Here is a 13,452-nt window from a genome sequence, read left to right as displayed (position 1 = left end):
CAATCGGTTCAAAGGATAAAAATCCTCGGAAAAGAAAATACATAGAGAAAAATGATGATCAGAAAATAGAAAATGGTGTTCCAGAAGAAACACACGATGATGAAAATATTCTGTCAGAACTACAAACTGACGAGAATCATGAAATCTCTATCAATTATATTAATACTGGAAAAATATGGAACCGAAAGAATGTACAAGATATTGATGAGATATTTTCGTACAATGTGGCATGTGACATCGTAAATGAAGATAATGAACCAAAATCTTTTGGTGAATGCAAAACTCGAAAGGATTGGTCAAAATGGAAAGATGCCATCCAGGTTGAATTAAATTCGCTAAATAAACGTAGTGTTTTTGGACCTATAGTCCTTACACCTAAAGGTGTTAAACCTGTTGGGTACAAATGGGTTTTTATTCGAAAGAGAAATGAGAAAAATGAAATAGTGAGATATAAAGCTCGACTTGTTGCACAAGGTTTTTCTCAAAGACCTGGAATTGATTATGAAGAAACATATTCTCCTGTTATGGATGCAATTACGTTTCGGTATTTGATCAGTTTAGCAGTGTCTGAAAACTTGGACATGCGTCTAATGGATGTTGTTACAGCTTATTTATACGGATCACTTGATAGTGATATATACATGAAAATCCCTGAAGGATTTAAGATGCTAGAAGCACAAAGTTCAGAACCCAGAGAATTTTATTCTGTGAAATTACAAAGATCATTGTATGGGTTAAAGCAATCCGGCCGAATGTGGTATAATCGGCTAAGTGAACACTTGATGAAAAAGGGATATGTAAATGATCCAATATGCCCTTGTGTTTTCATCAAGAAAACAACATCGGGATGCGTGATTATTGCTGTATATGTTGATGATTTAAACATCATTGGAACGAATAAAGAAATTCAAGAAGTGATGTTATACTTGAAGGAAGAATTTGAAATGAAAGACCTTGGAAAAACCAAGTATTGTCTTGGTTTACAAATTGAACAAAAAGAATGTGGAATTTTTGTTCACCAGTCTAATTATACAGAGAAGGTCCTTAAACGTTTCAATATGGATCAATCAAATCCTTTAAGTACTCCAATGGTTGTCAGATCATTGAATATAGAAAAGGATCCATTTCGTCCATGTGAAGATGATGAAGTTGTTCTTGGTCCTGAAGTACCATATCTAAGTGCCATTGGTGCCCTTATGTATCTTGCAAATTGCACTAGACCAGACATATCTTTTGCAGTAAATTTATTGGCAAGATTCAGTTCATGTCCAACGAAGAGGCACTGGAACGGAATTAAACATATATTCCGTTATTTACGAGGAACGACGGATTTGGGACTTTTGTATCCAAAAGATACAAATCAGAGAATAATTGGTTATGCTGATGCTGGATACTTATCTGATCCACATAAGGCACGTTCCCAAACCGGATATGTATTTACTCGTGGAGGCACTGCAATCTCTTGGCGATCACAGAAACAAACACTTGTTACAACTTCATCAAATCATGCCGAGATTATTGCACTACATGAAGCAAGCCGTGAATGTGTCTGGCTTAAATCAATGACTCGGCATATCCAAACTTCTTGCGGATTATCAGTGGACAAGAATCCAATCACACTGTATGAAGATAATGCCGCATGTGTTGCCCAAATGAAAGAATGATACATCAAAAGTGACAGAACTAAACATATTCCTCCTAAATTCTTTGCATACACTCAAGAGCTGGAGAAGAATAAAGATGATATCTGTTACATTCAATCAAGTGAGAACTCATCCGATCTCTTTACAAAGGCACTTCCCACGGCGATATTCAGAAAACACATTTATAATATTGGGATGCGCAATCTACGAAATATGTGAAGAATCATTCATGTTGACATCAGGGGGAGTTTACGTGGCTGCACTCTTTTTTCCTTACTATGGTTTTTGTCCCAATGGGTTTTTCCTAGTAAGGTTTTTAACGAGGCAGTATACAACACGTAATGGAGATAGTCATTCTATCATGATCATCATCACAAGGGGGAGTGTTGAAAATATATATAAATATATATTATTATTTATTGTTGAATGTTGAAGGTTGAAAGTTGAAAATTGAGTTGTAAAATATTGAAAATTAGTGTGTGATGATGTAATTAATGATGTATTAATTTTTGACTAATCTCCAATTGAGATCTATAAATAGGTCTCTCCATTTGTGTAGAAAAACACAATTGTGAAGAGAGAAAAATTTTATAAAGTGTAGAATTTGATAAATTTTGAGTTTTTGAGTTTTTACTTTTTACCGTAAATTTTTATTTTTTCACAACAATAAATAATTTTTTTTCCGAGGAAATTATAAAAATAATTTTTAAAAATACTCAGTATGACTAATACCATTTTTCAAGTATTTTACTAAATCCCTACCTTCTAATTTTTTTTAATATTTGAAATAATTCGATAAATTTTTTGGTAATTTTTTTTTTTTGTCTTGGATCGTATGTTTATTTTTTTCGATTTTCGATAATTTATGTTATAAAATTTTGGTTTTATTTTTGCATCTTCAGATTTTTTGTGATTTTAGTCTTTTTTTTTTTATTGAAATTGTTGACGTGGGAAAACACATGTCAGTATCACATCAACGTTACATTAGTCATACGTCGAAAAACCAAAGACAAAAATTGCTAAAAATCGAAATATAGTGTACTAAAATTGAAATATGATAACAGTGTGTATCAAAATCACAAAAATACAAACATAAAAAAAGCCAAAAAAGAACATCTCCAACTTTTTTAGTGAACTTGATAGTATTTTTTTACGTGAATCTGCAGCCGTTACCTTTCGGTAAAAATTGGATAAATCCGGACTAATTAAATAGTCAGTGACGTCTCCAAAAATTTGGAAGCCCTAGGTTAATTTTCAAGATAAGATCCTATATAATTTTTTTTTAATTAAATATGAATTCTAAATACTTCCAACTAAAAATAATTAAAAATGAAAACCAAAAATGAATTCAATTAATCTGTAATCTCAAGAGTCAGATATGTACTAATATATAATATAGGTAGAATAAGAATAATCAAACTAAAGTGTAAATACTTTATTTTTATAGTAAAATAAATAAAAATTATAATTTAAATATTTATAGATAAAAAAAAAATTATGATCGATTTGAATAAAAGTCAGCCCAACGATCAAATAAAAAAATTACAAGATTTTAGAATCTTACATACAAAACACCAAATAAATTAAAAATAAAATACCAACAGCAACACACAAATAGACAAGAACATTTCAATAAAAAATGACAAATAATTGACACAATTTGAACAATCTAATTCATCTGAATGAAGTAATTTAATGACAAAAAGACAGTTTTTTTTACAAGAAATAATTTTTTTAACCTATAGAAATGAGAAAAAAAAATAAGTACAAAAAATTGACCACAATTTTAAATTTTTAACAAAAATATTGAGAAACACACATAATATTTTAAATAAAAAATTATTGATAATTAAATAAAATTTAAAAATTAAGGCCCCAAGAGGGGACCCTAGGAAACTGCCTAGGTTTGTTTCTCCTTAGAGCCAATGGTCAATAGTTTGAAAATTACGCTAGTCAGTTAAACTGTGCTAGATAAATTTTGTGTGACAGATTTGTCCAAAAACTTCATAGTCTAATTGATTATATTGATGCAGGCGAATGCAATCTCTCAAATGCTTTTCATTTAATGTTTTTTAAGTTTCTGTTTTTTGTTTAATAATTTGTTGATTTAATTATGTATTTAAAAACCCCATTTGAATAATTTATCTTAAAATAAAATTTTAAAAAACTCAATTAAAAATCATAAATAAAATTTATACAAAATTGAATTTTTATTTTTATTTTTTGTTTGTTTTTGCTTAAATTTTTAACTTTGAAATAGCTAGATTTCACTACTATATTGTATTTTTTTTTCTTTCTGGATTTTAGTCATTTTTTTCATCGGAAGTCACTAAATCAATCGAATATTACTTATTTGACGTCGATGTTCTTCTATAAGACTCGTGTGGTTAGGTTAAGCTTATATTACACATATTAAAATATATTTTATCAAATAAAACAAAACAACAAGTTTTTCCTCCCGATTTGTTAATATTGGGTGTTGTTTTTTCTTTATTTTTTTCTTTAATTTTGTGTAATAGATTTTAATTTGTATAACATATGGTTAATTCTTGTCAAATGAGTCATATAGGAGAGTATTGATGTCAAATAAGTAATATTTGATTGATTTAGTGACTTCCGATTGAAAAAATTGACTAAAACCCAAAAAAAAAATTCAAGTTATTGGACTCACTACAAAAAATTTGGTAATAGACTACACCATAAGGACTACGGTTTTTAATAAAACTGTAGTATTTTTACAATTAACTACGATTTTTACAGAAATCGTAGTTAATGAGAGTTTTTTTAAAATATACGTCTACAGTTTTGTAAAAACCGTTGTTGTTTGTGTTCTACAACATCGGTTTTTAAAAATCGTAGTTTATGAACGGTTTTTCTTAATAAATAGACTACTGTTATTTTATACCGTAGTCTATAAACGTGTTTTTTTTAATAAATAGATTACAGTTATTTTGTACCCTAGACTATCAACGTTTTTTTTAAATAAATAGACTACGGTTTTTTTTGTACCATAGTCTATGAACATTTTTTTTAAATAAATAAACTACCGTAGTGGATGAGCGGTTTTTTTTAACGAGCACCCAACCCAAGCTACAGTAGTTCTTCTTCCATCTCTCCTTCGTCGCACAGACTTCTACTCTCACAATCGATTCTCCACCACCACCAAACCCTAGCCACCGGTGTCTTCTTCTTCTAACATCGATTTCACCGGTCGCCTCCTCCTCCTTCCTGCTCCCGATTTGTTATATACGACTCTCGCCTCGAAAGTCTCATCAAGATGGCGGATCTCGTAAGCGATTTCTTATTTCATTCGATTGCACGTGTTTTTATAGGTCAGCGTAATCATGTGGTTGTCTCCTCGCTTGAGTCAGCGAAGGAGGTTCTTCACACGCAGGGGGTCGAGTTTGGGTCTCGCACCAGGTGTTTGATCTTTTTCTTTTGGTTCATAATCCTTTGAAATATATGTTAACTTGCCAAACAGGGGAATATTTTCCGATGCCCTTGTGTTTTTCTTAATCATGATAAGGTATTAAGCTTGCACTTCTAACTTTCTATGGTTTGAGACTGGATTTATGGTTTTTTTTTCCTTGGAATGTTCTTTTGTCGTGTTGAATTGGTCGTGGATGCAGTTGGAAACAATAGCAGAACGAATCAAAGCAGTTGAACGAGATGCAGGCCGTTTGCTGGATTGTCGAGAGAGAATGAATTTCTGTCCCCTGGGTGCATGCGCTTTAGCTGGTACTGGCCTGCCCATAGATAGATTTATGACTTCTGAGGCTCCGGGTTTCATTGCCCCCTTGAGAAACAGGTATGGGCCATATCTCATGAGTGCTTATTAAATATACATTCAGGTCTTGTATCTCCCTATCTTCTGGTGCTTCTATTTGTTAGTCCTTTCCATCCTTCTCATTCCAAAAACACTCATTTCATTTTCAAGAAGGCATCACCTCTATAAAAATTTGAAATCCAATAAAGGCTTCATTAATAGTACAGCTCGGATTTTGGTAGAAATACACAATGTTCCTGTAGCATGGTGATGTATGATAGTTTACTTGTTTTACCTTGTGTTTGTGCCCTTCGTTTTCTGGCCAATTTTTTAATGAAGGTGGAGAACTGGGATACATGACTTACCGAGGTGTGGCTCTGAAATTTAAGAATTTTGGGAATATGGAGTTTATTGGATTTCCAGATGCAATGTTGGTTGCTGAGAGAGGGTGGTATCATGATTACATTATTTCTCTTTCAAGTAAGAAGAAAGATGACACTGATGGCCAAAACAAGGAAGCTGCATTGCCTAACAAACGCACCAAGAAAGTATCAGAACTGATTCTTCATAAGCGCTGGCTTAAAAAAAATTTCCTAGTCGTATCTCTGGCCATCAGTTGGAAACATTTAAAGGTAGATTTTTTTAGCTTAATCAATGACTCAGAATTTGAAATTTTAAAAAAATGGAGTGATTTGAGCATGAAAATTATTGCATCTCTAATTTTTTTGGGGAAAAGATGCTATACCTTTTCCATTGAATTAAAACAATTCTCGAGTATTGTAGTCTCACTCTTCCATTATTATAGATGATTTCTTTGTCTTCCAGTTACACTTTCATACCAATACTGACACATAAAACATGTTATTATACATGTTGTTGAATTCTCGGATCAGTTCAGCAAATTCTCTCATATTGGCCTTGATTTGATTTTTTTCTGAGTTTGCTATGAGTTTCTTTGTTGTCCTTATAAGTTAAAAAAATTAAGTGGATTATATTTCTAGAAGTTTTCAATGTCCCCTTCCCAAGATCTTGTTTTGTAGCATCTCGGTGTTGTGTTTATCTATGATCATAATCGATAAGCTGAAGCTTTTGTTTCTTGAGCACACTCTCTTGATCAATCATATCGACTTCGGTACAAGTTATATTCAAGTTATACTGTAGGCTGTTCATATTTTCATATATTAGCTTCAGTCAACTTTGGTACAATGCATTTTTGAATGATTTTAGTACCTTGCATTGTCTTCCTATGATTTTGTTTCTGTAATAGTTTAGAGACGATATGCTTTTAGTATGATATTTTAGGATTGGTTTAGGCTTCTTGTTTCATCCACCGACTAACTTAGTTCTCTGCCTTTAGGATTGGTTTAGGCTTTTAATGAAATCGTGTAGATGATTTTGCATTCATGGTTTGCTGACATTGGCACATGTTCAAGAGAAAAGAACTGGTGTGACCAATTAAATCTACTTTACTTCATGATGACTGAAGGAGATATGATTAAGTTTGTTCTTCTGGGTTTTTTCCCTCTTGCTCGATTCCGCAACTCATGTTTAGCTGTCCTTGGAGCATATTCAAGACAAAATAAGTAACACGAAAAATTCAACTTACTTTATGCAATGATAACCGAAGGTGATGACATTTCTAACTCGGAGTTTTGTCTAACTCGGACGAAGTTATTTTTTTATGTTAATTGAACAGATCAATTGCATCATCTTGATTTCTTCAAGAAAAATGTCTTTTTTTTAAAAATCGATCTGTTAAATTAGTTTTCTGTGTTTTTTGAATGTGCATGCATCATGAACTGTGGAGATAGGTTACTTAATCGGTATAAAGATTGAGGTGGTTTCTGGAAGTTATAACGATGGAAAGTACTTTTTTTTCCAAATTGGAAAATTGGTTTCTGAATTTTCTTTTAATCATTTATTGTTCTTTAGTTTCAAGCCTAAAAAATTAAGAAAAAGTTTGAATTATGATTCGATTTTGTGGCCCAGGAAAAATACTTTTTCTGTCATACTTGACTTGAATGTAAGTATGTGAATCGGCTGGAATAGTTTGAACTGAACACCTTTGTTGAACTCCATCAAAATTACGTCTGACTATAACTTTGGTTGATAAACAGGAAAACTGACAACCCTGGATGGTGAATAGATTCAAGTTATGTTCGAGCCATCGGAACTCAAATTTGGAGGATGAAAATTCAAATATGGTGGTGAGAGTGTGATGTGAAGCTGCAAATCACATACATTGATGATAAGTTCAGGCTTGGAAATGGTTCAAGAGGTGCTCTCTTCGTCTTTGAAAGATCCGCCCGCTCCCATAAAAACATAGGGATTCAAATTTTATTAATTTTCAGTCATTGTAATACAAAAATATTTTATAATAAATTTTATTTTTGAATTTTGTGTACTTTATAATATTGAATAATTGTATATTAATTTATTATTATTATTTTATATTTTATATTTGATAAAAGACAAGGGTGGAAAAACGTAGTTAATTGGGAGTGTAAAACCGATGTTCAAAGCCATGTAGTTAAAAGTGCGGTCATAGACTACGGTTTAAAACCGTAGTCTTTTGCGACATGGCTTTTAACACCGGTTTTACACCCCCAATTAACTACGTTTTTCCACCGCAGTCTTTTTGCTTTGTTGTAGTAGCGACTAAAACCAAAATTTGAAAACTTATAGGATTAAAACAAAAAACAGGTCAACTTATAAGACTAAAATTACAATTTTCCACTAAATAAATACATGATTGTGTTGGGATGGATTTTTTTGGTGTGAGAAGTTTGTGTAATGGGTTTCTGTAATTTTGTCCACTTTTCTACTTTGAATTATGAACTCATGAAATACAGGATAAGGTGATGAAACCTTTGAAAACTCACTAGAGGGAAAATACAGATATTAAATATATATATATATATATATATATATATATCATACATCGATATTTACATAAATTATATGGTGAGATTTCGTATTGAATTTATCATGATATTTTGATAAATGAAAATTTATATTAAATTTTGTATAGTATATGAATTGATGTGTGTCATATAACACACGAGTGGACAAGCTAACCAAAGTGTCTCATAAACTGGCTAGATTTGCTTCTTCGATTTTCAAATCCTGTACTCCTGCAAAACTCTGATTTTTCTACTGGTTTGCAAGGAGTTGTACTGATCCATTGCTTCTTTCTTAAAAATAAAAAAAAAATTAAGAATAATAATGGAGACTATTGCACTCTTTTAATTTAGAAATATATATAGAAGTTTATTCCATTTCAAGAACGATCGATGAAACAAAAGTAAATAAAACAGAAGGAGTGCCGATTTAAGTTATTCATGGCAAGTACTAAACAAAAAAATTCAAAAGTTAGGGGGAAAAAGGTCCCAGATAACTGAAGTGCCAAGAAAATAAAAAAAGAAAAAGGAGAGAAGTTTTAGGAATGGACACAATTGGTAAAAATATTAAGGCTGTCTGAGCATGAAACTCACAATGAGAATGACTTTGCGTAGACGTCAAATTGTTCATTAGCACTAAGTTGTGGTTCCTGCAACCAAACACAATCAAAATTAAATCGTCTCATCCACGAACCAAGCGTCCTAGCTATTCATCAAACCCCGTAAACATAAGACTACACACCTGTGTGAGTCCAATACTAGGCGCACTCGCACCAGATAAAAGCATGGAAAGTAGACTGTTCGCTGAACCTCCTCCCAAATCGCTGTCGGTTTTCCGAATAGTAGACCTCATGGCGGTTAAAATGCTCCCGTACGTAGCACCTTGTCCTCGTTCGATTGCTTGGATGAAAGCATATGTCATAACACCAGTAGAGGTCACTTTTGATAGTAACTACACATTGTTCCACATTTGTCATGTCAATCTTGAGTTAATTTTAACATAATATGTAGTTTCACATGCAAGATCAGAAGAAAAGCAATAGAATTTCGGCTTGTGATCAGGGGAGCTTACGGCTGTATCCGCGGAGGTTTGATCATCATCGCAACCACTAAACGAAATGGCTTCGCCCCCGCTGGTGCCTTTCCATGTCCCATTTCGCGGGCGATGGTCTTCCCATGTGTAACGCCCGTTCCTGCGCGAATATATAGAGGATTTATTATAGCATGATCCGGGGGTGTGACTCGAAGGTGAGCCTGCTCGAGCTCGGATTCGATTGATCAAACACAAATTCTATCGAACAGTCAATTGTGAGCATCAAGTTCACTAACATGTGTGCCAGAGTCACTCCCTTTTTTTTATGGTAAGCTATGAAAATATGATATTTGTGAAAAATTATGATAATTTAAATAACATAACACAAAAAATATATGGTAATAAATAAACATGTGATCCTAAGAATTGACAAAAGAGGCCTGCAGCATCAGTACTATTCAAATCACCAACCTGTCCATTCTACAAAGATAGGGCAGATCCAGCACGGTCCCGCTGTGGCACGAATCTATGATCGCGTGAAGCTTGACTCCGGGAGGAAGCGGGCGGACTAGCGTTGCATTAACTTCATTGTCGACAATGGATCCCTGGATTTCGAAATCCAAGGGGCAGAGCGTTTCGTCGTATCCATCGAGTTCGTCTCCGGTGTAGTTCCTTTGCTGGCCACCATGTCCAGAGTAATGGAACACTAGTGAATCCCCTGGTTGGCAGCCTTGGACCAGCCAAAACATGGCCATCCTGATGTTGTGTTTTGTTGGGATTCTGGTTGGATCAGTTTCCTCTTCTGCAATATGGAATGACACGACTTTCAGGTTGTGCTTGGATGGAAGGACTCCAAATCAATGATATTCGATTATAGTTTTATCCGTAACTATGAAACAACAAATTAAATCTTTAAATTCATACTTCACTTATTTACATATTAGTACTTTTATAAAATATAAGGGATTTCGCATGATATCATTATTGATTGGACTGGAAATTGATCATCATAAATAACATGAAATGAATAGATTTGAAGTTATGGTCTAATTACTTCTCTAAACAACAAGAATAAATTTGAAATCATTTGATTCAAGCACAACATTATTACTTGACAAATTAAAACATGTGGGCGTCATATGGATTTCAAATGATGAATTTTATTTGACAATGGATTTGAAATGACTCCAGCAATTGGAAATTTGAAATTATTTTGGAATATAAATGCTTTTATAATTCAAGATGAAATCTATTGATTTGAAAATTAGCCAGCAATTTGAGTGGATTTGTGTAAAGAATTCATATCCTTCAATGTAAATGGAGACGTGATGGATTTCAATAGAGGAGTTCATTCCCTCCATGTTGTTGCTAAGAAGAATTGAGCGTACTTACCACAACAATTATGATGTATATTTCAAATTCACTCAAACTCAAAATATATAGGTGTCGTCACTTTAAATTAATCCATCCTATAATCTTAAAGAAAAAATTATTAATCGAGCTATTTAAAGAAGCATCTATTGACAACGCTACATTTGAAAGTTATCCTCGATACATTTTCTTATCTTATTAGATGGGATTGAGTTTATCAATTTGCAGAATAGAGACCAGAGAGCATCTCTGAATAAAAAAATAAAATAAAATAAAGAGCATCTCAAAATAATTGGGGCCCATCTTGTGGGCAATACACCTCAATTTCAATTAAAAGATGCACTATTAATTATTAATACTCAAAATCATGAATTATCATAATTTTTGTACAAATATACGACAACAAAAACGAATTTCCGAGGAAAAAAAGGTAAATTTGGTGATCAATACATATATTTTTTAGTCATCCATGATAATAATATTTTTTTCCCAAGTAAAAAAAAAGTTTATATATGTTTCCCTTTTCAAAATAAAATGTTAGTCTTTTAAAAAAAAAATGTTAGTTGGCTGCATTCTAGGACGATTAAAAAACGACGATTGAACAATTCTCCTAATTTAGTAGAATTGACCAATCATCAAAGAAAAAATATCACATCGCCAAAGCACAACTTGGCTTCTCCATCCTCACCAATAAGAGTTGACCATTACAGAGCAAGTCTGCCCTCGTACACGTGAGAAATTCATCCATATATCCCACAATATATATAGTAATTTATACGAAAAAAATATTATATATAGATATAAATTTGTGTTTAATAATTCTAAATATTGTTTCCTCCAAATTTCATATATAATTTCAAGATTTTTATGCTATAATCCAATGGATCAAAGATTCTTGAACATCCCAAGTCTGCCTCAATTACATTTTTTTTAATAAAATTTATAAGAAAAAACACATTAGATTAAAGATTAGGGATGCAATGAACCAAAATAATCTAATATTTTCAGCTATTATAAAGTTATTTGTCGAGCTCAATATTCGTTTTTCCATCTGGCATACTTCTTTATCAAACCCAACTCGAGCTCGAATAAAATGTTGATAATTTCTCAATGTAATAAGTACTTGTTCCAACGATCAATATTTCTCATGGCAAGTGGATTTAAGTAAATAGTATATATACGATTCTTATTAAAAGTTTGCTTAGTCTAAAGTTGACCTGAAGAAAGTCAACCTTAACTAATGAAACTCGATCAACACATTGCAAACCGATCATTCCCAAGTTGATCCAGATTAAGATCAAAAGATGAAACAAACAAAAAGAAAATATATATATATTAATTACCTGTAAGCATGATAATGGAGGATTCGGGGAACATGAACTTGGAGAGCAGCAAATGTTTCATGCATTTGGCGTCGGTAATGCATCCCTTAAGCTCGCTGCTGGTGTTTTTGTACGCGATCCCGATGATCACCGCTTTCTTCCGGCCATGAGCCGGCGGAGGAGGGCCTGGTGGAGCGTGGTTGTACGGCGACGGCGGCGGGGGGTGGTAGTTGTTGTAGCCGTTGAAAGAAGGGGTGTTTTGGAGATAGCTAGGTTGCGGCGGAGCAGGTGGTGCGGCGGCGATTTGGGTGACGGCCTGGCAGATGACGCAGCGGATGGAGGTGGCGCCCGGCGGCAGCTGGAGGGGCGTCCGGCAGTTGGAGCAGTTCACTAGCATTAACATTTTTATTATATTGGTCTGAGTCTGAGGGAGCGAAATTACACAGAAATTGAATCTATTATAAAGGGAAGAGTGAACTTTAATTTAATAATACCCTATGTTAAATAGTCTTATTTACAAAAAAAAAAAATTTAAAAAATAGTCTTATTTTTAGTCAAAATAAAAAGTCTTATTTTAATAATTTAGTTGATTGGCGCGTACATTAAAAATCTTAATAGTTTATCTATGTTCCAAATTATTTACATGCTAATTAATATGTGTGTGTTATTCATTCATTTGTATAAAATTCGAAAATTTTAAAAATGTATACGTAATTTGAGATTTTTCGGTTGATGGTAATGCGAATCATCGAATTATTTTGGTCTTAAAACAGTAAATTAATTTTTTTCTTTAATTTTAGTTATTTTTCTCAAGTCACTTCATATATTGCACAACTATTCAATGTTAATCGGTAATATATGATGTCAACATTCAAATTAAAAACAAAATATTTAAAAGATATAATGTATTATAGTAATACTAGATTTAGACAAGTTACATAACCCAAAGACAAAATACGCTAATTTAAAGGATTATTTTGTAATTTTTATTTTAAAAAAGTATTCATAAAATAGAGTATTTAATATAAAATACAGTGTAGATAATATTTTTCTTTATTTATAAATAAAGTACTTACTTGAATATTAAAATATCATTCTTGAAAGCAAGTGGGGAAAGAGAAATGTTGGGAGGGGCTAAAGAGGAAAGACCAGGTCAATTCAATTGTAATTAAAGGGTAAATTCAGGGATAAATGATTAGGAAAAATAGTGGAGGTTTCTTCCATTTTTGCATTTAAGGGGCGGCCCGACCACACAAAATATTATATATTATGCTCTCACGCAAAATATATTCACATAAAAAAAGAGTTTGAGTTTTTAATTTTGAGAGTTTCGATAATATTTTTCTCTTTTGTTAGTTTGTGGTTGCGTGCGATTACGTGAATTGACTATCAATAGTTTAATAATTCAAAAAATAAA

General features: G+C 32.5%; 1 protein-coding gene and 1 long non-coding RNA gene across 2 annotated transcripts; one reads left to right on the top strand and one right to left on the bottom strand.

The window, feature by feature from the left end:
* The first annotated feature begins 4,713 nt into the window (after positions 1-4,713).
* On the top strand, positions 4,714-7,752 carry LOC140865392 (uncharacterized). Its single transcript, XR_012144585.1, has 3 exons — positions 4,714-5,451; positions 5,749-6,041; positions 7,527-7,752. It is a non-coding gene; the product is annotated as an uncharacterized lncRNA (long non-coding RNA).
* Positions 7,753-8,622: 870 nt separating this feature from the next.
* On the bottom strand, positions 8,623-12,489 carry LOC140864887 (metacaspase-1-like). The gene is made up of 5 exons (XM_073269288.1): positions 12,057-12,489; positions 9,814-10,144; positions 9,382-9,502; positions 9,052-9,261; positions 8,623-8,959 (listed from the first exon to the last, which is right to left on the bottom strand). Exons 1-5 carry the CDS (start codon positions 12,436-12,438, stop codon positions 8,900-8,902), a joined length of 1,104 nt encoding a protein of 367 aa, XP_073125389.1. The 5' UTR covers positions 12,439-12,489; the 3' UTR covers positions 8,623-8,899.
* Between the last annotated feature and the right edge of the window lie 963 nt (positions 12,490-13,452).

The sequence above is a fragment of the Henckelia pumila genome, chromosome 4 (genome assembly GCF_033568475.1).
Source record: "Henckelia pumila isolate YLH828 chromosome 4, ASM3356847v2, whole genome shotgun sequence".
Classification (NCBI taxonomy): Eukaryota; Viridiplantae; Streptophyta; class Magnoliopsida; order Lamiales; family Gesneriaceae; genus Henckelia; species Henckelia pumila.
Note: the sequence above shows the minus strand (reverse complement) of the source record. Positions and strands in the feature narration are given on the sequence as shown.